General features: G+C 36.3%; 1 protein-coding gene across 1 annotated transcript; it reads right to left on the bottom strand.

Moving 5' to 3' along the window:
• Window positions 1–20,546: 20,546 nt before the first annotated feature.
• On the bottom strand, window positions 20,547–21,643 carry LOC112003881 (ethylene-responsive transcription factor ERN1). The gene has a single exon (XM_024036105.2). The coding sequence runs from the start codon at window positions 21,425–21,427 to the stop codon at window positions 20,591–20,593; it is 837 nt and encodes a 278-aa protein (XP_023891873.1). The 5' UTR covers window positions 21,428–21,643; the 3' UTR covers window positions 20,547–20,590.
• Window positions 21,644–27,721: the final 6,078 nt, after the last annotated feature.

Below are 27,721 nucleotides of genomic sequence, written 5' to 3'. Positions count from 1 at the left end.
AAGTCGCGTACTGGGATCCGCGCATTGGTTAGTCACGTACTTGGGAGCCGTGCATCAAAGGTGGGAACTGTCGCTACAGATCAAGTCCAATTGGGTATTGGGATAAGGGTTCAACTGTAAGTTGGTAAGGTACTTGGGATTCCTTTACTTGTAACCGCTTGATTTGATAATAGTGGAGTTTTAGGAGTGGTGACCTAAAAATCACCTGGTGGGGTTTTTGCCATGAGGTTTTTTCTCATTCGTAAACAAATCACCGTGTCATTTATTTTTCGCTGCATATTTAGTTATTTTGTGATTTGTTTGTGCTTCCACGCAATTGCATGATAAATTGATTAATTAATAACTTGGCTAATTAATTAATTGGTTTAATCACAAGGGGTCATTCAGTTTGTGGCCTATCAAGTGGTATCAGAGCAGACACACTCTAATTAGGTTTAATCTTTGCTGTGTTGATCCATTGACCCCTATTTGTCATGGATAGAGGATAGTCATTAATTATACCTCCTTTATTTGATGGCACTAACTATGCATACTGGAAAGTACGCATGAGAGTTTTCTTGCAGTCTTTAGATGAGAAGGTGTGGCAAGCTGTAGAGATTGGCTGGACCAAGCCAAAAGAAGAACCGGCTGATTGGGATGACGCAAAGATCAAGGCAGCTAACTTCAACAGCAGAGCGTTAAATGCCCTATTTAGCACAGTCATCAATGAGGAGTTCAAGAAGATATCCTCAACTAAAACTGCTAAGGAGGCTTGGATCATCCTCCAGACAACCTATGAAGGAACAAAGGCTGTCAAAGATTCAAAACTTCAGAGGCTCACTACAAGCTTTAAAGAAATTAAGATGGAGGAGGATGAGTCGTTTGATGAGTTCTATGCCAAGTTAAAAGACATAGTGAACTCAGCCTTCAATCTTGGGGAAACCATCCCTAAACCCAAGGTTGTAAGGAAGGTACTCAGATCTCTACCTGAGAGATTCCATGCAAAGATTACGGCAATAGAAAAATCAAAGGACATTGACAAAATTCCTTTGACTGAGCTGGTTGGAAACTTGCAGACCTACGAGCTAGGACTATCTAGGATTGGCAAAACCAGTAAAGGCAAGAGCATGGCCTTGAAGGCAAAGAGCAGTGATATAGATGAGTCTTCCGATGATGAAGATTCTAAGATGAAGTCCTACATTATAAGGCAGTTTAAGAAGTTTATGAAGAATGTCAATGGAAGGAACTTTGACAAGGACTGCAGACAATCTAGTTCTTCTCAGTTTAAGAACCAAGACAAAGGGAAGAAGGACACTAAGGATGGCGGTCAGTACACTGTTCCAGCTGGACCAAAGTGCTTTGGATGTCATAAATTCGGTCACATGAAGCATGAATGCCCAACATATCTCAAGAGCATTGGGAAAAGTAAGGCACTTGCTGCAACCTTGAGTGACACTGAGCCTGAAGATGATTCCAACAATGAGGATGATGGAATCTTAAATGCCTTCATTACTATAGTCAATCCTACTAAGGGGATTGTTGAAGAAGTAAACGAAGAAGAAGAATTGGTGGAGTCCAAATTTGAGAAGATGGATGATCAAGATGATATCCACTCAGCCTATGAGAAGCTTTACAAGCTCTTTGAGAAGCATGAGAAATTATATAGGCTGGCCACCAAGAAGCTCAGTGATGTGGAATTTGATCGTGAAGAGTTGTCCACAAAGGTTGATGAGACGAATCAAACTATTGGAGCACTGAGGTTTGAGAACAACTTTTTGGCTGAGAATACCAAAAAGCTTGAAGCTAAGCTGTTTCAAGTTAGAGCTCAATTGGAGAGGACTTCAAGTGCAAAGCTTGATGAGATGCTTGGAAATCAGAAATCTGCTTCAGATCGAACTGGCTTGGGGTATGGTCTTTCTTTCTCTAATACTGCTTCTACTAGCAATACTATTTTTGTTTCTCTTGCTAATAACACTGAAATTGAGAACACTGATGTCAAAATTGAATTAGCTAGTGAGAACTTAGACAAGGGTAAATCTATCTTAGGAGCACCCCCTAAACAAGATAAGAAAGATGCTAAAAACCCTAGGGCTAAGAAAGCTAACTCTCAAAAGCCTAAACAAAAAAAGCAGCATCTCTGTTATCATTGTGGAACTACCGGTCATACTCGACCAAATTGCTATAAGTGGCTAGCCACTCAACAGAGTAATGGCATGATAGCATCTGGAAGCCAAAATCAGCTTCAATCCTCTCTTGCTCCTCTTGGAGATATTCTAAAAGCCCTCATGTTTCTTTCTAACTTGAACGGTTTCAATTCTTCCCCCTCACCACCGGTTCAAGGATTCAATCAAAGGAAAGGTTCTTCCAAGGTGTGGAAGAAAAAGGACTCTAAGTAATTTCATCACTTTCTTTTCCCTTCTTGTTTTTTGTTGCATTACTTGTGTGTTTTGCATTTTTGTTGAGTCAGTCTAGTTTTATGCTTTGCTTTGTTTAACATGTTTTGTGTGTTTACTTTCAGTTTTGTTTATTTTGTTTTTAATATAAAAATAAAAAAAAATGAAAAATTAGAAAAAAAAAATACAAAAACAGTGTGTGTTTTGTGTACTTTGGTACTTGTGTACCTTGGATGGCCATTGAAACAAAGTTTCTAAACTTTGTATCTCTTGTAACTTAGATGAGCATCTTTATGCACAACTAAGCAAATGAGCTTTATGGCTCTTGTTTGTGATGAGTAAGATTAAGTTATCTCTTAAAATTAACACTCGTATCACTCTTTTTGACGGGTAGGACTAGAAAATCCTAAGAGAAAGGCATAAATAACCATCTCACCACTATTGCTCGCCAATCATAAATGACACCTGTATGGTTTGGCATAGCAAAAGTGCAGTGTCAAAGACATTAGTATGTTTCGGCATAGCAAAAGTGTTATATCAAATGCTTAACATCTTGGGTATTTCTTTTCTCTCTTTTATATGCCCATGTATGGTATGCTAAAATAAAAGAAAATATGCAAAAAAAATTAAAAAAAAAAAAGCAAAAAGATAAAAAAATGCTTTAAATATGGTTGCAAGCGTGTATTCTAGGAGATATGAGAGTTATAGGATGTACCTCGAAGGTGATAGTCTCCATCAAACAGTTATGATTGTGTGTGAGTTAAAATTATTTTCTCATATCTCAAATCATCATAACATGTATACACATATGCAATCTTGTGATGTTTTTCACACACAACACGCAATATTCTTTGCTACTTTTGATACATGTGCAGGTACAATGTGATTTGGCCATCACAAGTGTTTACATGTGCTAATGTATGCTCACTAAACTGTCTTAACTTGTTTTTGAAAAATAAAATTGGTTAGACTTGTTTAGTGTGTGTGTGTGTTTTCGAGGATCCATGTGCTTAAATTCTTGTTGAGAGATGATTTTGAGAGCTTTATATGTTAAATGGATCATTGGTTGAGATGTATGATGTATTACATTCATGTCTGTGTTTTTCTCTTCTCGAAAAACTGTTTTTAACTGCTTTCTTGACACCTCCTCGACACCTCCTTGATACCTGATCATCTGTCGAGCTTCTCAAGCCTTTTTCTTATCGCAATCTCGACACCTCTTCGATATCTGATGGATCGATCGAGAAAGTTTCTGTCCCCTCGATACCTCCTCAACACCTTGTCGATCGATCGAGCTTGTAATCTTTAATATTTGATCTTGCACCTCGATACCTCTCGATACCTCCATCTGTCAACAGCCATTTCTCTCGATACCTCCTCGACAGCTTCCTCAATACCTCTCGACACCTCAGCTGTCGAGATTTACTGAGGTGTCTATTTAAGAAATTTTCGCAATTCGGACTTCATTCTCTCGATCTCTCTCGATCTGTCCGTGGCTGTTCACCTCCCAAACACCCTTTTCTCACTCAAATCTTCAAACCCTCTTGATTTTCGGCCTTCACTTGGTCTCAATCACTTGGTAAGTGCATTTTTCCCTTCCTTTTTCATGCATTGCATGTTTTGAAACCTAGGTTTTGGGATTTTTTGAAATTTTTGGGGTTTTTCAAAATTGATGAGTTGTTATTGAAATTTTGGGTTGGGTTTTCATTTAAATGCTTTCAAAATGACATACATTGCATTCCATGTGCATTAGAATCACATTTACATGCATTTAGATGTGTGCTTTATGCTGTGTGCTAGTAGGATTGGATTGGGCTGAGCCTATGATGTCTTTTGCTTTGCATGTCACATGCTCATGCATTCCCATGCATACGTTCTTTTTGTTCATCATATTTGCTCTATTTTGAACTGTGTTGGGACTTTTCTGATTGTCTCTCTCTCTATCTCTTTCTCCTTCTTTTACGTTAGTAGTGTCTATGGCACCCAAACGTAAATCCACTCCTGCTCGGAACCCTCTGTGTTCTGGAGCTTCCTCTTCTTTTGACTCTGCTCCTTTTAACCTTCGGTTCCGTGATGGAGATGCCCACAAGGCATTTACGGAGAACTTTTCTCGACGAGGTGTTCATTCGGAACGCCAAGTCATTTTGGCAGACTTCGCCGACACTGACCTTCCCTCTGTCATTCATAGTAGGGGATGGGGGTCACTGTGTGACATCCCAGTCACTTGTCCCCTTGTGCTGATTCAGGAGTTTTACTCCAACATGCACGAGATAGATCGTTCAGTACCTCTCGTTTTCACTCGCGTTCGAGGTACGCGCAATCCTGTCACATCGCAGCTAGTTGCAGATGTGCTTAGGGTTACTAGGATAGAGTTTCCTGACTATCCTTCTTGTGAGCGTCTGAGGACTGTGTCCAAAGATGAGCTCATCTCTGCCTTTTGCCAACGTCCTGCTGATTGGGGTGAGCATCAATACACATCATGTGGGCCTTTTGCTAAAGGTCCTAGATTTCTAAACATGGTGATGACATTTGTACTCCATTTTTGTTACAAAGCCTCGTGCTCGATTTTTGTTATTTCTTCTTGAGCATCTCACTATAGATTTTCCTTCTCACTTTATTCTTTCCATTATAGATGTTCATCTTGATTCGGCGTCCTATGATAAGCTCATCTTTCCTTCCGCTATTACGAGGATCTTACGCCATTTTTCCGTTCCCTTTCCTGTGTCCGACCACTTCACACACATATCTGCCATAGATGCCGCTACCATAAAACGTAGTGAGGCTCAATTTAGGTCGCAACAGACGGATTCCACTCCTCCCTCCCGCTCGACTCCGTCCAGATCTACTCCATCCAGATCAGCTCCATCTACATCTCTCCTTCTTTCTCTACAGGTGATGTATCTCTAAGAGACATTATGGCGCAGCTGCAGCGCATGGACACTCGCCTTGATACACTCTCTGCTAAGTTATATCAGGTGAATGTTCGTGTTGGTCGTATTGCACAACGGTAGGCGACCATGGGTGGTTTTGCTCCAGAGGCTACTCCTTCACCACCTACTCCAGCAGCTTCTGATTCTGAGGATGATGAGGATGATGATGATGATGATGATGATGGAGATGCTAGCTCTACTAATGAGATGTCTACATGATACTTTACCCTTTGTCACTCGTAACAAAAAGGGGGAGTAGTTTTGGGTTATGAGAGTAGTCATCTTAGGGGGAGAGTTAGTATAGGACATTTTGATAGGGGGAGTGTTGATATTCTTGAGGGATATAGTAAGGTTTTTATGTATTTTTTCTTTTCTATTCTTTATAGATACATTGATCTTGTATATGAGGTCTTTTGACCATTTTTACATACATTGTACTTATACTTCTTTATATATGTGGATGTATGTTTCTTTCACCTCTCTCTTCATGTGTTGTTTCTTCTCTATCTTTATATACATGTTCTTTGTATTTGTATGCAATCTATTATTTCTGTTTCACACAAGATGTCTTGATGAGTTTTGTTTAAAGTGTTTTAGAAATACAGATTATCAAAGTCTACTTGCCATAAACTCTCTTCTTGCAAAGTTTTTCAAGAGTTTGTGTTAGGATAGATTTTATTGTAGTCAACAAGTGAATATGAGTTTAGTGATTTATGACTTCTCTCATATGTTCATTTGCTTGTTGTGGTTTTGTCATGGATTGCCAAAGGGGGAGATTGTTAGGACATATGGGTTTTCACTTGTTAAGAACATATGTCACTTATTTATGTAAATTGGCTAATCCTTTGACAAAACGTGCTCTACTTGTAATTGGGTAGTTCTAGGTGTTTTTAATACTTCAAGAAACAAGGTTTCAAGGTCAAGTGTTGAAGTCATCAAGTCTGTCCAAGAAAAAGCAAGCTGAAGTGCAATTTCATTAAAGCTCGACACCTGCTCGATAGCTACCTCGACACCTACTATCTGTCGAGATTTAAAAATTCAGATTTTCTGATCTGATTTTCTTGGGATCCGTGAATATGTTTTTGGACCTTCTTTTCTCCAAACCCTAAATGTATAAAATGATTGTTTTAAGAGCCGTCAAGTGTGACACAAGTTGCAAACCCATTGAGCAATCTCTGTTCAAGCAAATTGTGATCAAAAGACAAAGTTCTGGACCTAGTTCATCTTCTTTGAAGAAGTTGCTGTGTATTTGCACCATAGGGTTTTGTGACCAAGCATCTTCCTGATCTTTATCGTGTAGGATGGACTGAAGAACTTTGTAGCCCACCTTTCTTCCTTAAGTTGGTGTTCTGAAGTCGCGTACTGGGATCCGCACATTGGTTAGTCACGTACTTGGAAACCATGCATCAAAGGTGGGAACTGTCGCTACAAATCAAGTCCAATTGGGTATTGGGGTAAAGGTTTAACTGTAAGTTAGTAAGGTACTTGGGATTCCTTTACTTGTAACCGCTTGTTTTGATAATAGTGGAGTTTCAGGAGTGGTGACCTGAAAATCACCCGGTGGGGTTTTTGCCGCGAAGTTTTTCCCCATTCGTAAACAAATCACCATGTCATTTATTTTCCGCTGCATATTTAGTTATTTGGTGATTTGTTTGTACTTCCACGCAATTGCATGATAAATTGATTAATTAATAACTTGGCTAATTAATTAATTGGTTTAATCACAAGGGATCATTCAGTTTGTGGCCTATCATGAGTGAGAAAAGAGAGTTTGGGAGGTGAACAGGCGTGGATAGATTGAGAGAGATCAAGAAAATGAGAACCGGATCACACAAAGGGCCTAAATAGATCCTCAGTAAAGCTCGATAGATACAAGTGTCGAGGGGTGTCAAGATAGGTGTCGAGGAAAAAGGTCATCGACAGATACAAGTGTCAAGGAGGTATCGAGGAATAAACACCAGAATCAAGAATAGAAGCTCAATCGATCGACAAGATATCGAGATGTATAGAGAAGATAGAAACTTTCTCGATTGATCTACCAGGTGTCAAGTAAGTGTTGAGATTGTGATAAGGAAAAGCTGAAGAAGCTCGATAGATGGCTAGGTATCGAGGAGGTGTCGAGCAGGTGTCAAGATTATGGGTTGGAACAGCTTTCTAAACCTCAACACATACTAGCTCGACAATGGTGCTAGCTAGCTGGACAACTAGTATGTGTCAAGGTTTAGAAAGCTGTTCCAACCCGTAATCTCAACACTTGCTTGACAGCTTCTATCTGTCGAGGTTTATAAAAATTATAATTCTGATCTGATTTCTTGGGATCCGTGAATGTGTCTTTGGGCCTTCTTTTCTCCTAACCCTAGAAATATAAAAGGATTGTTTTAAGGGCCGTCAAAAGTACACAAGTTGCACAAGCATTGAGAAAAACTCTGTTCAAGCAAATTGTGACCGGAGACGAAGTTCTTGCCATAGTTCATCTCTTCTAAAGAAGTTGCTGTGTATGTGCACCTTTGGATTTTGTGACCAAGCATCCTCTTGATCTTCATCGTGTAGGATGAAATGAAGAACTTTGCAGCCAACAACTCTTTCTAGTTGGTGATTGAAGTCATGTACTGGGATCCGCGCATTGGTTAGTCATGTACTTGGGAGCTGTGCATCAAAAGGGGGAACTGTCACTACAGAACAAGTCCAATTGGGTATTGGGGTAAGAGTTCAACTGTAGGTTGGTAAGGTACTTGGGATTCCTTTACTTGTAACCGCTTGTTGTGATAATAGTGGAGTTTCGAGAATGGTGACCTGAAAATCACCCGATGGGGTTTTTGCCGTCAGGTTTTCCCAATTCATAAACAAATCACCGTGTTATTTATTTTCGGCTGCATAATTAGTTTATTGGTGATTTGTTTGTGCTACCACGCATTTGCATATTAAATTGATTAATTAATAACTTGGCTAATTAATTAATTGGTTTAATCACAAGGGGTCAATTCAATTTTTGGATCAGACCAGGCACATTATGATTAGGTTTAATCTTTACTGTGTTGATCCATTGATCCCTATTTGTTATGGATAGAAGACAGTCATTAATCATACCTCCTTTATTTGATGGCACTAACTATGCATACTGGAAAGTACGCATGAGAGCTTTCTTGCAATCTTTAGATGAGAAGGTGTAGCAAGCTGTAGAGATTGGCTGGACCAAGCCAAAAGAAGCGCCGGCCGATTGGGATAAAGCCAAGATCAAGGCGGAAAACTTCAACAACAAAGCGTTGAATGCCTTATTTAGCGCAATCACCAATGAGGAGTTCAAGAAGATATCCTCTACTGAAACTGCAAAGGAAGCATGGACTATCCTCCAGACAACCTATGAGGGTACAAAGGCTGTCAAGGATTCAAAGCTTCAAAGGCTTACTACAAACTTTGAAGAAATAAAGATGGAAGAGGATGAGTTGTTCGATGAGTTCTATGCCAAGCTCAAAGACATAGTGAACTCAGCCTTCAATCTTTGTGAAACCATTCCTGAACCCAAGATTATGAGGAAGGTGCTTAGATCTCTACCCGAGAGATTCCATGCCAAGATTAGGTGATAGAAGAATCAAAGGATATTGATAAGATTCCTTTGACTAAGCCGGTTGGAAACTTGCTGACCTACGAACTAGGACTATATAGGATTGGCAAGTCGGGTAAAGGTAAGAGCATGGCCTTGAAGGCAAAGAGCAATGACATAGATGATTCTTCCGATGATGAAGATTCCAAGATGAAGTCCTACATTACAAGGCAATTCAAGAAGTTTATGAAGAATGCCATTGGGAGGAACTTCGACAAGGACCGCTGACAATCTAGTTTTTCTCAATCTAAGGGCTAAGACAAAGGGAAAAAGGATGCAAGGGATGGCAGTCAGTACACTGTTCCCGCAGGACCTAAGTGTTTTGGGTGTCATAGTTTTGATCATATGAAACAGGAATGCCCTACGTATCTCAAAAGCATTGGTAAAAGCAAGGCACTTGCTGCTACCTTAAGTGACACTGAGCCTGAGGATGATTCTAATGATGAAGATGATAGAATCTTGAATGCCTTCACTGCCACAGTCAATTCTACTGAAGGGATTGTTGAAGACGTGGAAGAAGAAGAAGAAGAATTGGTGGATTCTAAGTGTGAGAAGATGGATGATCAAGATGATATCCATTCAGCCTATAAGAAACTATACAAGCTGTCTGAGAAGCATGAGAAACTATATAGGCTGACCACCAAGAAGCTCAGTGATGTAGAACTTGATTGTGAAGAGTTGTCCACAAAGTTTGATGAGGCAAATCAGACTATTGGAGCGTTGAGGTTTGAGAACAATTTCTTGGCTGAGAAGACCAAGAAGCTTGAAGCAGAGCTGTTTCAAGTTAGAGCTCAATTGGAGAGGACTTCAAGTGCAAAACTTGATGAGATGCTCAGCAGTCAGAAATCTACTTCGGATCGAACAAGTTTAGGGTATGGTCTTTCTTCCTCTAATATTACTTCTACTAGTACTACTGTTTTTGTTCCTCTTGCTAATAATGTTGAAATTGAGAACAATGATGTTAAAACTGAATTAGCTAGTAAGAACTTAGACAAGGGCAAATCTATCTTAAGAGCACCCCCTAAACAAGATAAGAAAGATGTTAAAATTCCTAAGGCTAAGAAGGCTAACTCTCAAAAGCCTAAACAAAAGAAGCAGCATCTTTGTCATCATTGTGGAGCTGCCGGTCATACACGACAAAATTGCTATAAGTGGTTAGCCACTCAACAGAGCAACGGCATGATAGCATCTGGAAGCCAAAATCAGCTTCAATCCTCTCTTGCTCCTCTTGGAGATCTTCTGAAAGCCCTCATGTTCCTTTCGGACTTGAACAGTTTCAATTCTTCCCCCTCACTGCTGGTTCAAGGGTTCAATCAAAGGAAGGTTCTTCCAGGGTGTGGAAGAAAAATGACTAAGTGATTTTATCACTTTCGTCTATCTTCTTGTTTTTTTGTTGCATTACTTGTGTGTTTTGCTTTTTTTTTAAGTCAATCTAGTTTTATGCTTTGCTTTATTTAATATGTTTTTGTTTGTTTGTTTTCAGTTTTGTTTATTTTGTTTTTCATATAAAAATTAAAAAAAAATGAAAATTTTGAAAATACAAAAACAGTGTGTATTATGTGTACATTGGTACTTGTGTACCTTAGATGGCCATTGAAACAAAGTTTTTCAAACTTTGTATCTTTTGTAGCTTAGATGAATATCTCTATACACAACTAAGCAAGTGAGCTTTGTGGCTCTTATTTGTGATGAGTAAGATTAAGTTATCTTTTGAACTTGACACTCGTATCACTTTTTTGACGGGTAGGACTAGAAAATCCTAAGAGAAAGGCATAAATAACCATCTCACCACTATTGCCCGCCAATCATAATATGACACCTGTATGCTTCGGTATAGCAAAAGTGCAGTGTCATAGACACCTGTATAATTCGGCATTGCCAAAGTGCAATGTCAAAGACATCTGTATGCTTCGGCATAGCAAAAGTGCAATGTCTATGCTTAACATGTTGGGTATTTCTTTTCTCTCTTTCATATGCCCATGCATGATATGCTAAAATAAAAGAAAATATGCAAAGAAAATAAAAAGCAAAAAGATAAAAAATGCTTTAAATGTGATTGCGAGTGTGTTTTCTAAGAGATGTGGAGTTATAGGATGTACCTCAAAGGTGATAGTCCCTATCAAACAGTTATGATTTTGTGTGAGTTAAAGTGATTTTCTCATATCTCAAATCGTCATAACATGTATACACTTATACAATCTTACGATGTTTTTCACACACAACATGCAATATTCTTTGCTACTCTTGATACGTGTGCAGGTACAATGTGATTTGGCCATCACAAGGTTTTACATGTGCTAATGTATACTTACTAAACTGTCTTGACTTGTTTTTGAAATATAAAATTGGTTAGACTTGTTTAGTGTGTGTGTGTGTGTGTGTGTGTGTGTGTGTGTGTGTGTGTGTTTTTGGGATCCATGTGCTTAAATTTTTTGTTAAGAGATGATTTTGAGAGCTTAATATGTTGATTAGATCATTTGTTGAGTTGCATGTTGGATTGCATTCACGTCTGTGTTTTTCACTTCTTGAAAAACTGTTTTTAAAAGCTAGCTCAGCAGCTAGTATGTGTCGAGTTTCAGTAACCTTGCACTTTCAGCTTATTTTCTTGGACAGACTTTAAGGCTTCCACACTTGATCTTGAACATAGTTTCTTGAAGTATTTCAACACATCCTAGATCTACCCAATTACAAGTAAAATGCGTTTTGTTAAAGGATTAGCCAATTACATAAAAGAATGACATATGTTTTTTAACAAGTGAACCACATATGTCCTAACAGACTTGATCATGAGATGTAGGTTGCTTTGATATATAAGGAGTGAGATCTATAAGTTACGATCAAAACCTTAGTATGTTGGGCAGCCGCATTTAATTTTAAGGGAACATATATTTTCAAAATGAAATTCATAATCTTTTAATGGAGATATAAAATATTCTATTGAGATAAGTTTAATGAGTTTGGTTATTCAGAGTGCTGGGCCCAACCACTTTAGTAAGGAGTTACTAAAGTATATATTTATGAAATTAGATTTCATAAATATATAATAAATAACATAAAGGATTAAACCGGGTACTCAAGGATTAAGATGTAGCAATCTTTAAAGTGACAGTCTATATTCATGACTTTGTATTACTACGAATATTTTAATGAAAGGGTTGCATGTATAATAAAGACTTGGGATATAATTTATTAATAAGGCCTAGAGTGCAATTATATTCTTATAGTGGTATTGAATATAATTAATAGTAACTTTGGACTTGTCAAGAGTTGACAAAAAAATCTAAGGCCCATTGGAGTTAGAGTCTTATTTGTTCCTTTTGGTCCCACCTCAAACCACAAACTAAAGCCCAATTGGGTAGGGCCAAAAGGCTAGCCCAATTAGATAATCAGTTTTTATTTAATAAGAGTTATTAAATAAATTAATTAATTAAAAAAAAAAAAAAAACTATGAGAATAGTTTTAACGTACGTATGATGAAAAAGAAAAGAAATCAATTTTTTCTCCACAAGGAGAAGAAGAAGTATTTTTCTTTGAGAGTCTATGTACAAAAGACTGATTGAGAGACCACACATCTTGGACATCATGTGGAATTGAAATGAAGATTAAAGGTATTCTCAAGTCATGGTTTTGAAATTCACTGCATCAAGGTATGCATCCTATTCTTTGTTCTAGAATTCATGGTTACATGTTATCTTTCATGATTGAGGTAGATCCGTGTTTGCTGTTTCCTCTGTGTGTTTTGTATGAGATACAAACCTAGATTTTCCAACACCTAACAGGGCTTGGACATAGTGGGGCCATTCCTTCGAGCCATAAGAAACTGAAGATGGCTCCTCGTTGGGACAGACCACTTTAATAAGTGGGTAGAGGCTGAACCTCTAGCCAATATCAAGAACGTGGGTGCTAAGAGGTTTATATGGAGGAATATCATCACCAGGTTTGGAGTCCCACACACATTAATCTCGAATAATGGTCTTCAGTTTGATAGTAAAGCCTTCTGAAGATACTGTGGGGAGTTGAGGATCAAGAATAGTATTCTGCTCTTGCTTATCCACAAGGTAATGGTCAGGCCGAGGCTAGAAATAAAGCCATAGTGTCTAGGTTGAAGAAAAGGTTAGATGATGCCAAAGGAAGATGGGTGGATGAATTGCCCCATGTACTATGGACTTGTCGTACCACACCCCGAAGATTAACTAGAGAGACTTCTTTTTCAATGACTTATGGGGTAGAAGTAGTAATCCCTATTGAGTCAGGGTTTCTAACCTTAAGAACTGACTAGTTCAACATCGAGGAGAATAATCGCTTGCTCTTGGCTAGCTTGAATTTGGTGGACGAAAGAAGAGAAGTGGCTGCAGTGAAGATGGTACACTATCAACAGAGGCTTAAGAACAGATATGACAAAGGAGTGAAGCTAAGGCCACTAGCCCCAGGAGATTTATTTTGAAAAAGGTGGTGGGGACAGCAAAGAACCCAACCTGGGGAAAGTTAGGCCCAACTGGGAAGGCTCGTATAGAATAACATCAGTGGCTGGTATTGGGGCTTATTATTTGGAAGACTTGGATGAAAATGTGATTCCACGTCCTTGGAATGTAAATAATTTATGGCATTATTACTACTAATGATATGAGCTTTTTTTTTATTCATGTCTGGCTCATTTGTGGTTTACTATGATTGCAATTGGTGTGGTAATCACTTTATGTTAAAAGTTTCTAATTGTTAAACAGAACCTCGGTCTTGTTCAACTCCTCGGGTTACAAACCTTGGTAACCTTTATGTGAAAAGTTTTTAAGTGTTAAACAGAACCTCGGTCTTGTTCGACTCCTCGGGTCACAAACCTGAGTAAATTAACCTTTATGTGAAAAGTTTCTAAGTATTAAACAGAATCTCAGTCTTGTTCAACTCCTCGGGTCACAAACCTTGGGTAAATTAACATTTATGTGAAAAGTTTCTAAGTGTTAAACAGAACCTTGGTCTTGTTCAACTCCTTAGGTCACAAACCTTAGGTAAATGAACCTTTATGTGAAAAGTTTCTATGTGTTAAATAGAACCTCGGTCTTGTTTGACTCCTTGGGTCATAAACCTTGGGTAAATTAACCTATGTGTAAGAAGTTTCTAAGTACTTTCCAAAATCTTGGTTTGGTTTGGCTCCTCAAGTCACAAACCTTGGACAAGTTAACACTTATGTGGAATTTTCTAAGTATTGAATAAAGTTATAAATCTTGCTTGCTTCCTCAGGATACAGGTATAAGGCAGATTGGTCTTTTAGCATTCTAAATCCAAAGTAAGGTAAGTGTTGCTTGAAATTTTTACTAAGTGACAAAATATAGTTACCAATTACCCTAAGTGCCAGTCCAGTAACTTTCTCAAAGTTCATGTAAGATTGAATAGGATAGTGAGGGGAATCAATTAAGTTCGTCAAAGGTTTGTATGTCATAGATAATATGAAAAAAGGGAAATAGCAGGAGATACACATAAACAAGTTAAACTTAAATAGCTGAAAAATTATAAAATAAAGGTTGACTATTTTCATTTAAGTTCAGGAGTTGGATTACAATAGAAGAAAATAGGGGCAACAATTAAACTTAAGCCCAATTAAAACATTGACTAATTATCTCTTAACCTAGGACTAAGTTACACTGTTGTTTTTTTCTCCTTCCCTTCCTCTTTTTCTTTCTCCTTCTCCTTTTTCTTTCTCTTCAGCTAACCCACTTCAGCTGCTTCATCTATCTCTACGTCCACAACAGCTACTGGAGGTGGCTGCTCTTGCCCTTTCTTTGTAGCAAGTGTAATAGCTGGAGTAGTGGCAGGCTAGACTAAGCCAGAAGCAAGGGCAGAACCAAGATCGGCTAAAGGCCAAGAGAGGTTGGGGCCAGGCGCAAGGCTGGAGGGTAATATACTTTTTCAAGAGCCCTAAGCTTTGATTCAATACTGACCCCAACTACAGTGAGGGCTTAACCCCATACCTCAAGGCAAAAGGCCCAGCGACGTCCCTGAGTTAGGCAGTCATACTTTGGGCAGTTTTAGTCATGCCCACGTCATAGGCCGCCTGCACAGCCTCAACCTTCTTGGCATCCTTTGCCTCCAACTTTTTTTGCTATTGTTTAACCTTCACCATGGTCAAGGCTAGCTGGTTTTTAGCCTTCTTTTGAGCCTCCAGGGACTCTGCAGCTTGTTTTTTGTGGCCGGCCAAGGCAGTTTCGACATTCTTTTGAAACTTCTCTACCTTGGTCAGTTGGGAGAGGGTCTCTTTGAGCTTCTTATCAGCCTCTGCATGAGCCCTCTCAACTATTTCTAGTTTGCCTTCAGCCTTGCGAGCTTGACTTAAAGCGTGGTCCACCCATTCCTTAGCCACAAAGGCTACTTGCACAGACTACAAAATTATTATAAGTCAGGATTTGTACATGTTTCATATTAATTTATAAAAATAAAAAGGTGATTGTATACCTTGGCAAGGTCTCTCTTTAGTGACAAGAAGACCTCGCGCTTCCAGAAGGACCAAAGCTCCTACATGTCCTTAGGTAAAAGGAGAGCCTTTTCCAGACATTTAGCTAGAATGCCCAACCTACCCTTCTGGGTATCCCTGAGGTTGGCATCATCCATGACAGGGCTCCCTGAACTTAGCATAAAAGAAGGCCTCCAAGCAAAGGCCTTTGGCTACTGTTCCCCTTCAGTTCCTTTAGAGGCCCTAAAGGGAGCACTCTTCTTTTATTGAGCCCTAGTAGTTCAGGCTTCCTTGGCAGGGGGATGCTGGGAAGAGCGTGTAACCTCTCCCTCTTTAGCATCCTCAGATCCTTTACCCCCTTATACTCTTTTCCTCTTTTTGTCAACGGCGTCTCCGGTGGACACGCGCATAGAGGCAGGAATTGGTGGTCAGGGGACCATAAGAACTGCTAGGGAGGCACCCCCAGCATAGGCAGTGAGCAAAGCTAGTAGGTCAGGGGTCTTCTCTTCTAGCACCATTCCTTCAGGGGTGTTGGTTACTTTTTGGCTGGTGCTAGTCTGGGCAGGTAGTGGACAGTGATGGGAAGGGCGAGGAAGATCTTTAAGATCCTCTTGTTGGTAAAAGACCTCGAACTCTTTATTTATGACTTCCTAGGTAGGCTCTGGGGTGCGCTCCCTGATTTCGTCATCCGAAGGAATAGGCTACTCCTAGGAGTAAAGGAGTTTGGTTACGAGCGAGGCTGGGAGTTGAGCGTCTTGAGTTCCGGGTGGAGGAGGCTCTATTGTTAGGAAACCGGGAATTGCTACGTCCTTAGCTTTGGTTATGTATTTGGGGATTTGGAAACGCTTGGAGATAGTCTTGAATCCAGGGATAACATGCACTGCCCGAAGTTGGCCGTCCTTGTGAAGAAAAATTTCTGATCTGAGGATTCGGTTTAGCTCGGGAAAATTCATAAGGCTCTTGTTCGGGACGGTGTGATGTTCGTTTGTGAGTAAACATGCTACACATACAATATATTAGGAAGAATCCTAGTGAAAGTTTTTCCTTTATATAAATAAGAAAAATCCTAGGCGCAACTAATGTCTGTAGGAACCATACTTGATTCCCCCTTTTGGGTGGGACAGTGCAATCCATCAAGCCAGTCTCCCGAGATGATGAGGAAATCCTCGTCCATACCCTTATTTGATTCCGACATACACAAAATTGACCTAACGGCTGGGACCCTACATTTGATGTAGTAGTTGGTCTCTTTCCCTTTTTGACAGTTATATACCCAATTTACGTCATGCCATATGAGATTGGTTCCCATCTTATGGTTTATCATGTCTATGCTACCGAGGACTCTAAATACGTTGGGGGTACATTAGGTGGGAGTCAACCTATAGTTCATAAGGAAGTCCCTAGTAACCCTACCCATGGGAATTTCCATCCCACCTTCTATGAAAGCGATTATCGGAATTACTACTGAGCTAGGAGGTATGTTCATGACCAACCATTCGCCTAATTCACAGTATTGGAGTTCAACATCATTAGGGATCCTATATTGAGCCTTAAAGGCAGCCATGCCTTTGAGAGTATTTACTAACTTAGCAAATCTACCCGTGGAGGCTTATGGTGAGCCCTAAAGGCAGCAATGCCTTCGGTAACAAAGAATCTACGTATAAAAAATAAAGGAATTTGGACGCACCTACAGACAATAGAAGAATCTCTCCTCGCACTGCTGCTTCAACGAAAAATTGCGAAATGAATAAATGGGGCAAAGTTATCTCCAATCCCTCCTTATATAGAGGTGAAAAGTGAGCGGTAAATTTCCCGCTCATAAATTAGGGTAAATAAGGACCATAGGATCACCATCTCATTGTGGAACGTGGGCAGACAAGTAGCCACTTGACACAATAAATGATGCATCATGGATACTGAAGCGTCAGAAGCATGCTGAGGACAGGAGAAAAGACGTTACCACGTGGGAAAGCGTTTGGCACGTATTAGTTGGGGTAGAATTACTAAAACCTTACTTGTTGCCTCAAAGGCAATAACAAGATTTTAGGGGGCTATTGTGAGGACCTGAGGACTGAGGAAGGGTAGCACAATCATAGCTATTGTGAGGACCTGAGGACCGAGGAAGGGTAGCACAATCATAGCCTTCATTCGTTCCTCACGCAAGAGCATTTATAGCCCCCTAAAATCTTGTTATTGCCTTTGAGGCAACAAGTAAGGTTTTAGTAATTCTACCCCAACTAATACGTGCCAAACGCTTTCCCAAGGAGTGGGCTTGCCCGAGGAGAAGTTAGGAAGAGACAGAACGTCTTCTAGAAATATAAGGGGTGAGAGGGGTGCCTCAGGGGAGAAACAAGATATTTTTGGGAGATCTCTTGTAAAGTCTCACCTATTTCTCCACATTAAATGGCTGGCAACAGCTTTATCAGCTGCACTAATGAAGAAGTGACCTGAACAGTAGATCCACAACTAAGTGCATCCTTCTACCACCTTCACCAAATGTCTAATGGGACAAGTGTCCTGATGAGGGTTGGGAGGATTGTAAATGGAGGACTAGGATGCAAGAAGCCTAAGAATATATAAAGGAAAGGAACTTCCAAATAAAAAAGAAGGAGAAAAGGTGAAGGGAAAAAGATTAGAGCTATAACAGTGACTGAGAGAAAGAGAGCAGTGTAGTTGCACAAGAACATTGTCCTCGAGCAAATTTGTAAAGAATTATCAATATACTTAGCCATTAACTTTCACTTACTTCTTCTTTATCTGTGTCCTTGGGCAAAGCCCAACTTGTTTCATTTCACTCTCTTTACAAATATCTATTGGTTTGGGCTAAGTCAGATAGTACCAATTTCACCAATCTAGGCGGGTTTGGGCCACCAGAATTTGTGCTCTTACAATAATAATAATAATAATATCTTATTATGTTAATATTGCATCAGTATACTTGATCTTTTAGCTAGTTAGATTTACATTCTCTAGATTTCCTAAGGTAATTTACTAAATAAATTTACTTAAATCAACCATTTTTAATAATTTAATAGTCTAGATTTTGACCTATAAGCATTCGACTAACAATAATCTTAATTGTTTTATTTGCAATATTATTATATTATTTTAAGAGTATTGTTAGTAGAATGCTGACATAGCAGAATTTAGACTCTTTAATCATAAAAGAATTGTTAGAATTTAAGAAAATCTATTGATAGAGTGTTCTAGAAAATTTAGAAAATCTGATTCTAAACTTTAGCGGTGTAATTTGTCATTTTATCTTTTTTATTATTATTATCACTCCGAGGAAGAGTAGCTGCATACCTTAAATATTTTACATTGAAAGGACCGCAACTTTGTAGTTGCTGGCTAGAGAGGTTAGGGCCCTCGAAAATTGAAAATTCCTTATTTGAGCTGTAAGAGGATACAATTTGTTTTTAATAATGAGTATAAGAAATTGATGACATCTGTGTGCACTTCCCAAAAAATTCCTTGTTTATTTTTTTTAGGAGAGAGGAATTTAAAATCTTTGATGTCACTTTTAAAAATATTAGAATGTGCTGCCTAGTTGAGCTTTTGGCGTATCGAACGATTTCAAACAGTAGGAAGTAAGAGAACATTTAAATTTAATCAACATGATGGTGACTTTGAATATTCACCCAAAAAAAAAAAAAATACTAATAAATGAATATGATTAGTTAGGCTTTATTGTTTATATAGAGAGTGAATATCGAGAAGGCCTGTCCAAATCATTAGACTTTATAGGTCTAACACCTCTATGCGTTTTTCCTGTTGGCAATTTCAAAACAAAAAATTACAAGTCTGACAAACAGAAATTTCACTTCAAAATAAACTTATCTAAAAGCACTTCAAAAAAAAAAAAAAAGAAAAAAAAAAAACAGAAATTTCATCTTTTATAAGTTATAACTAAATTTCTTTTTTATGTAATCTTGCATCCCATCCCCAACTATACTAGACATGGCAAAACGGGCGGGGCGGGTCGGGTTCGGTCGGGTCAATCAGGTTGCGGGTCAAACGGGTCACGGGTCAAAAACGGGTCATTTTAAGCGGGTCAAAATCGGGTGCGGGTCAATCGGGTTGCGGGTCGGGTCGGGTCGGGTTGGGTTGACCCTTATTTTTCACATGAATTTTTTTTTTTAATTTTTATAAAGAAAACAACATGTACCTGTTATTTGGAAAGTTATACAATAAATTACTTGATGTAAAATGCATTATTTTGAATTCACCACTTATATCAAGAATGAACTCAGTTAAACTTATTAATACTTATTCAACAATTTTAAAATTATACAAATCCTAACATTACTATCTAAAACAAAATAACACAAAAATAAGTAAAACAAATACACAAGTTTTATTTCTACACAATATCATCATTCCAAATATAAAACAAAATTACAAATGACTTATTGGATAACTCATTTGATAAAGAATAAAAATATATAAGAAATTTACAATCTTGAAAATTAATTTTATAATCTATTATCAATTGTGGTTGACACTCTATTTCAATTTGAGATATACTTTAAAATTTGATTGCTTACTTATTTATACATAGTCTCTTTTATGAATATCATATTATTGTTAAGCAACACACACTCTAGGAAATATCATAATTTATTTTGAAAAGCCATTTATTTTGGACATAAATTATTAAAAAATAGGTCTAAGTATTCATAATTTATGCTAATTTGATACTTTAGCTTCATTATTTTCACACTTGTGAATATTTCTCACATATCTACAATTTTAAATCTATGTTTTTAACTCTACTGTAATCAGATTATCTTGGCATGTATTTTGCTATTTGATATCTAAAAATATTTACTCATTACAGAATGTTCAACAATTTATCTTTCAATTAATTTGCATATAGTTATATAAATGTATCAATTGTTTCCTTAAAGTTCACAATAAACAATTAAACCAATATATTCTTAGTTTTACTATTTTTTTACCCAAAAAAAAAAAGTTTTAAAAAAATGGTTCGGGTTCGGGTCGGGTCACGGGTCGGGTCGGGTTGACCCGCAAAAAACACGGGTCGGGTCACGGGTCAACCCGTTTTTGCTTCGGGTCAAAAAAATCGGGTTCGGGTCGGGTCGGGTCAGAAAATTCTGACCCGTTTTACCATGTCTAACTATACACCATTTTATGGGATTAAATTAAAGGAAACACAAAAAAAAAAAAAAAAAAAGTAATAAGCAAGAACAATATCTTTTAAAGGCCACTAAAACAATCAAATTTAGCAGAACAATGAACATAATGGTGGAAGATCCCATAACTCTTCAGCAGAATCATGAACAGCTTCCATATACTCATGCACCCCATTCATATTCATTGCATATAGCGAAGCTGATATCTGTCTTTCAACTTTCATCCTTTCAAATTCCGAAATCTCCAACTCGGCTGTGTGTGTGTCAGGCAAAGTTAAATTCTTTGGCAAATCCAACGCTTCTTGAGTAAACAAAAATCGATCAAGCCCAAGTCCGAAACCGCTTGAAGGACCAGATTGAGAAGAACCCAACTCAAATTCCTCTCTGCAGTTGCTTAAATCTGGTTTGTATGCATCATCAAACAACCGGAAATCTTGATTGGAAAGAGAGTTAACACAGCTGCTTGTGGAAGTAGTGAAACTACTAGTAGTACTAGTACTAGTACTAATAGTGGGAGTAACAGTGGGAGTACTACTAGTAGTAGAGGCATCAACATTAACCTGTTGTTCTATGGCTCCCTTTTTGTTTTTGAGGAGATTTCGAATCCTACAGGCGAGAGGAGAATCCAAAGACACATGGGTAATGAAGTTGGTGCGAGTATTTGATCCGCGAAGAAGGCAAGCGGCTTCATCATAAGCTCGGGCTGCCTCTTCAGCGGTCTCAAATGTGCCAAGCCACATCCTTATCTTCTGAGTAGTGTCTTTAATCTCAGCTACCCATCTCCCAGAAGGCCTTTGCCTCACTCCAACAAACTTGTTTGTGTTACTAGTGCTTCTGTTCCTTACCTTGAACTTGCTATCTTTGCTGATGGGAATGCCTGCGTTTTTATGCTGCGTAGTCTTTTGTTGTTGGAACCGGATCTCCATTGCAAATTGTCCACAATAGAATAATTAAGGAGGGTTGAGATATAGGGGTGGTGATTTAAAGAAGGGAGACAAAAAAAAAAAAAAAAAAAAGGAAAGAAGGATCTGTTTTAGCTCTATAAGGTAGTGGAGAGCTCGTCTACATGTTCTTATTGTTTGAATGTTAAGTTATGGACTGGAGATAGGAGTTTTCTATAAGCAATTTGGTCTTTAAGAGTATCACAGACTCATTCGCAGGTGCTTCTTTCTACTTGTCATCTTATGATATATTATTATACACATTGTGGACAAATCATCACTTAATTAATTCAGTTAATCTTCCTCAAAAAAAAAAAAAAAAAATCAGTTAATTGATTCTTTTTTCTCTTTCTAATATACCCTTACTTTGACTTTTAGCAAATGACTAATCTACCCTCATATTTTGTTTGTATCAAAAGAGTACTGATAAAAGTAAAACAAAGTCATGAACCCCAATTCCTTCAAACTCACAGAACATATATCCTGCATAACTACACTTTCACCTAGTAAATAGGGCAGTAACTCCAACAGAATCGAAAACTCTTTTTTTTTTAATAATAATAATAATAGAATTTGAAAATTATAAGCTTGGTACATCATAGTTTTATTCGTATTATCAAACAGAAACACCAATAAGTTTATATTTAGTATAGACTGAATTCAAATGTAAATATTAAATTACTTTAATAGTTGAAATAACTTGAACCCATGTAGAAAANTTGTGGTTGCGGCGATGGTGGGTAGATATGGTGGTTGTGAAATGGGTGGGTGGATATGGTGGCCGGCGGCGCTGGGGTGTGAAAGAGAGACAGATGAGAGAGTCTCAGAGAAAGAGATTGGAAAAATAAAAAAGAATAAAAAATTGATAAAGAAAGAATATTTAAATGAAGTGTTGAAAAAATAGAAGTTTTGATGGAAAGGATGTTGTAAAGTGGAGTGTTATATGTTATAAAATTGAGATTTGAGAGGGTAAATGCTAAATTTTTTGCAATCCTTGATGAGGATGCTCTAAGAAGCTAAAATTTAACCACTCAATCCACAAATATAAATGTTTGTGGGGGTGTAGGGGCAAAAGTCTGAGTTCAAGTTTTCAGGAGAGAACTTCATACACATATGCACTTAAATTAGGATAAAGTAGAAATTCTATCTTGTATAAAAAAAATAAAAAAAAAAAGGTAAAATTTAGGAGCCATTTGGTAACGTTGTTATAGTAACGTTATTTGTATTTAGTGACAACACAATAATAAACTGTAATTGTAATTATATAAGAATAGGAATAGATATTACAAGGAATACAAAATATTGTAATGTAATGCTTATTACGAATCATTTGTTTTGTGACAACACAATAATAGAACCCTAAAGGCAATGGAATGAAAACATTTTAAATCAAATTTAAGATATATTTTAAGAAATATCTTACTCATATAATTATATTATTTTCTAAAAAATAATATATTTTTTTTAAAATTTGAAAGAGAGATAAGTTTTTTTTTTTTTGAATTTTTTTTTTCATAATTGTTATATGCACATAGGAAGTTTGTTTATTTAGAAATATATTAATTATAGAAATTAATATATCTACTAAGCAATAGCTATTACTTTCCTTTTAGATATGATTAGTTATTTCTCGTTTTAAAGAATAGTTATTCATAAAAAATGACTATTCCTTATAGAGATAATAAAACATAACCAAAGTTACCAAACTATGAATAGCTAAACCATAAAAATAATCATTCCCCTGCCTTTTTTTTTTGGTTTTTTTTTTTTTGGAATTTTGTTGAATTATAATTTTAATTCTATTTTTATTTTTTAAGAATAAAGATTATCTAATTAGATTAGGTGAATTTTTATTTTTATTTTTTTAATTGTCTTAATATATAGAGATATATAAGTAATGGTTAACTACTTACAGTTTGTCAGGTCCAACTTGTGACATGTAAAATAATTTGTGGTTCTAAAACTACTATCTTCTACTTTATATGAACCACCATTTTTTTCACTAATTATAACGAGTCATGTAAAAAATTATGAAAAAATTGTGCATTTTTTTTTTGTAACATTAAAATTTTTTAGCACCATAAATGTGAGACTAGCCTCATCACACGCGCTTCGCGTGTGAGATGAGGCTCTTTTTTTTTTAATGGTCCTATTTTGTAGCCAAAAAAAAAAACGTGTTTTTATTTTATATATATAATTTTTATTTTAAAATTTTAATTTATAAGTAGATAAAAGCAATTTGAAAATCAATAAGAGAATAAATTTATTTTTTAGGCAATATTTTAGTAGGAGTTAAGAATTGTATTTTTACCAGATTGTTCTTTAGTTTTGTTTCTACTTAAACATAAGGATGTAGGGATATTTTAAAACTAAGAAAATGTGAAGTCTAAATAGAAAAAATCCTTTAAATAATAATATAGATATAAATAAACTAGATACGATGAAATCCACTTTGATGTGAAATTCATACAATTACATGTATTGAATACACCATGTATCATCTTTTCAAAATCGTGGCTAAATTGCAACACACAAAATTGTGTCTTTCTTTCTCAATTACGACATTGTTGTTGTTTTGAAGAGCATGCGAGTTGTAATTGTGTGATTGTTGACTAAATTAGAGTGCTGGACTGACACTCAACTACTTAGGGGGTGTTTGGTAATAGTTTTCAAACAATCATTTTTAGTTTTTAAATAATATTTTACGTATTTCAATGCACTTTTTCATTCACACATTTTTTATAAATATTTTTAAACAACAATTTTTAATTTTCAAACACATATACCGAACGGGCCCTTAATATGTCATCCCACAAATATTGGGACCTTTCCGGTCCCCTACATTTTCTTTTTCTCGAGTTTCTGACAAATACCAGTGACTTGCCTGCTTTGTTTAGGAAAGTGCTCGTCCTTTTTTTTTTTTTTTTTTTTTTTCTTTTTTGATAGGAAGTGCTCGTCTTTTTAAGTATAAATAAAATGGTAGCCGACAAGTATGCTTGGAGTTGGCAAATCGTATTCAGCAAAAAAAAGAGTTGGCACATCGTGTTTGAATATTTGCTTTTAATATCATCCTCTTGTTTAAGCTTAATGACGTTGCACTCTTTTCTGCCACATACTTTGCAACAAATTTCAAGGAAAATTTTGAATGCTTTTTTAATTTTCGGAAGAAAGAAAAAGTATCGCGTATTAGTTTAAAATTCATCAACGTCAAACCTTACAACTATATAAAGTTGCGTAAAAATAATAGTTTTTATAGTAATAATGTATATTTACATAATACTATTTATTTGATATTTAATTTTTATTATTTCTTTACAATAAAGCAGACAATAGATGTTATCTGTAAAGAAAAATAAATAATTAAAATAAATGAATAAAATTTGATATTTTAATAAATATAATATTAAATAGATAATTTGAAATTGAATGTTTTTGAAAGTTAAATATGTAAAAAATAAAAAAATAAATTCTTATATTAAAATAGACAAAAAAATTTACACGAACTAATATGAATGTTCTTTTACAATCACTTTCATACTAGTGGCCTATAAGGTTGTTACAAAAGTAAAAAATAATTTTGGAGATAGCACTCAAAATTCTAGAGTTCTTTTTTTTCCCCTAAATGTTTTACCTATCAAAAAAGGAGTTCCTTTTTTCATTTCTTTTTTTTAACAAAAAGTATAATGTCAGTATGTCACTGTAAAATTCATGACAAATTTCAATTTCACAACAATTGAAATGTTAAGTTGATAAATTGAGATGTACCACAAAAGTGATTGCAATTATGATTTTATGTAAAAATGATATTGTAATAATCATACCACTTTAACAAATAACAATTGTAAAATTTATTATGTCTACAACAACATTGTTGATGATGCTCAGATCGTCAGTCAGAATGATTGTCCAGGAGGGAAGCCATCCAAAGCCAACCTGATTCTGAGAAGGTGAAAGAGTGAAAGGAAGTAGTGTGAGTCACCAGTGTGGTGCCTGCCATAAAGTCTCCGATGCTAAAATTAGAATGGCTACAGTAAAAGGAGAAGTATAAGATATTTGAATATGTGAGCTAGAGTTTTTTTTGTACCTTGGTAGGTATGAGCTATCTGTATATATACCTGTCTCATTTTCCTAGCAGTTGGTAGTGTTGTTAATGGAGGCTTGAATGGGTTATCTGTAACACTTCCTTGAAATGTAAATGGGAGGATCATTGTTACTTCAACAGTAAAGAGATTTCTTGCGGTCATGTAACATATTGCCATTATGTAGGAACTGTCAACCTTCTCTTTGTCCAATGGGTTCAAGTGATGACGAACTGGAAGGGTTCCTTCATTTGTCGGTCCCTTTTGTGGACAAAGAGATTGCCTGAGGGAATTGTGGTCGTCCATCAATTGTTATTTTGTTAAATGTCTTTCATCTTACAGATTTGCATCCAAAAAGAATATTCATGTCATAATATTTCAAAGTGGCTAGGCAATTCCCTTATTATTCAAAAGAGAAAAAAAAAAAAAATCAACGATTCTCTTATTTGAAATATGAGAAATGAGGGAAGATTGAAAGACTTCAATAGAAAAGTTAGAAATAGTTATTTCCATGGTTTTCAGATGCAAACTGTTCAAAGAATCGGAAAAATGAGAGGTTCAAGGTTATTAAGGTCGGACCGAGATGATATCATAATTAATTTAATAATTAATTAAAATACAAATAAATGTATTTAAAGTATATAAATAGTAGCAACATTGACTAAAAATATCTAAAAATAATTGAAATAGAATTTATAATAAAATTTATTGATATTATAAGGTTAATGTAAATTAGTACAACATAAATAAGAATTAAAAAATATTTTATAATAATCCTACAAGTATAAATCATTTTGATTAAATAAAATTACTTTCGATTATTTTAGTTAATTCCCATGCAAAGGCATTATTCTTTAATCAAAAGTAAATTCATCAAGAAAATAAATTTAGTAATATTTAATAAATTGAGAGAGAAGAGATAGAATGAGTTGAACAATTATATAATCGCATAAATATATAATAATATAATATACTTTATACTTCTTCACTTGCACCCTAAGTGGTGCGTTGGCTATGATGCTGGACTTGGTTCTTCAATAAGGCAGAGGTTTCAGTGTTCTACACTCCTCAACTCCCTTTTATCTATTTTTAAAAAATAAATGCAACATTTTTATTTTTATTTAAACTTTGATGAGATACTTAAAAATGCTAGAAATATTAATTGAGTTACAAGATTTTTCTCTACTTTTAAACAATAAATGCAACTCTCTATTTTTATTTTTATTTAAACTTTGATAGTTAAATAAAAAGAGAGATATTTAAAAATGCAGAAATATTAATTGAGTTATAAGATTTTGACAATATCTATTTTAGTGAATGATTATTTTTTTATCATATTTATTTTCCCGATCAAACAAATGGTAATGTAATGTTTGTGTTGACCTAAACGTTTTTGGAATTTTCAAGGGTTTGGCTTGATTGAAAATATTAGTAAAATCCAAAACAATTTTGGTTTGACCAAAAAAAAAAAAAAAACCAATGCTATGAAAGTGTAAATTATTTTACCCTTTGAACAACACTACCACCATCCCAACTGTCAGTCATGACCACTTAGCCTTTGAAAACACTACCGCCATCCCAACTGTCAGTCACAACCTGAATAATCCAACCACTCCACTGTCTCCCCTCCGGCCTCCTCCCCCATGCAACCCATAGGTCGCCGCTCCTCCCCTCACAACCCAACCATGTCTCTACCACTCCTCCCTACACCACCTAACCATTCCCCGCAATCCCTCCTCCCCCATAGAACCCACACATTAGCGTTGCCACTCCTCCCTACACAGCCCAGCCATGTCGTTACAAATTAGGTCCCATGTTTTTTATCTTGTCAATTTAACAAGTATCAGTAGGCAACTATCTCTCCCTTTGTAGGAGTCCTTTCTGTCTCGCCTTACACCAGTCCCTTTCTCTCACCTTGTTTGAGTTTTTTCTCCCTTCATTGCTACGGGTCATCGATGGGTTTTCTAAGCCTTAGGGCTTGATTAACCCCCATGGATATGGATCAATCAATCATCAACGGAATTCAACATCTTTAGCTTACTAAAGAAGAAGAAGAAAGCTTCTCCATCTCAACCACCAGCAGATCAAATTTATTAGAGGAGTGTGCTTTGAGCTTATTTGGTCGGCTTCTAGTAGATCAACACTAGAATATTTCGAGCTTTAAAGAAGTAATTTAAGTTTAAAAAAAAAAAAAAAAAAA

This window comes from Quercus suber, unplaced genomic scaffold (assembly GCF_002906115.3).
Source record: "Quercus suber isolate HL8 unplaced genomic scaffold, Cork oak 2.0 scaffold_176, whole genome shotgun sequence".
In the NCBI taxonomy this organism is placed as follows: Eukaryota; Viridiplantae; Streptophyta; class Magnoliopsida; order Fagales; family Fagaceae; genus Quercus; species Quercus suber.
Note: the sequence above shows the minus strand (reverse complement) of the source record. Positions and strands in the feature narration are given on the sequence as shown.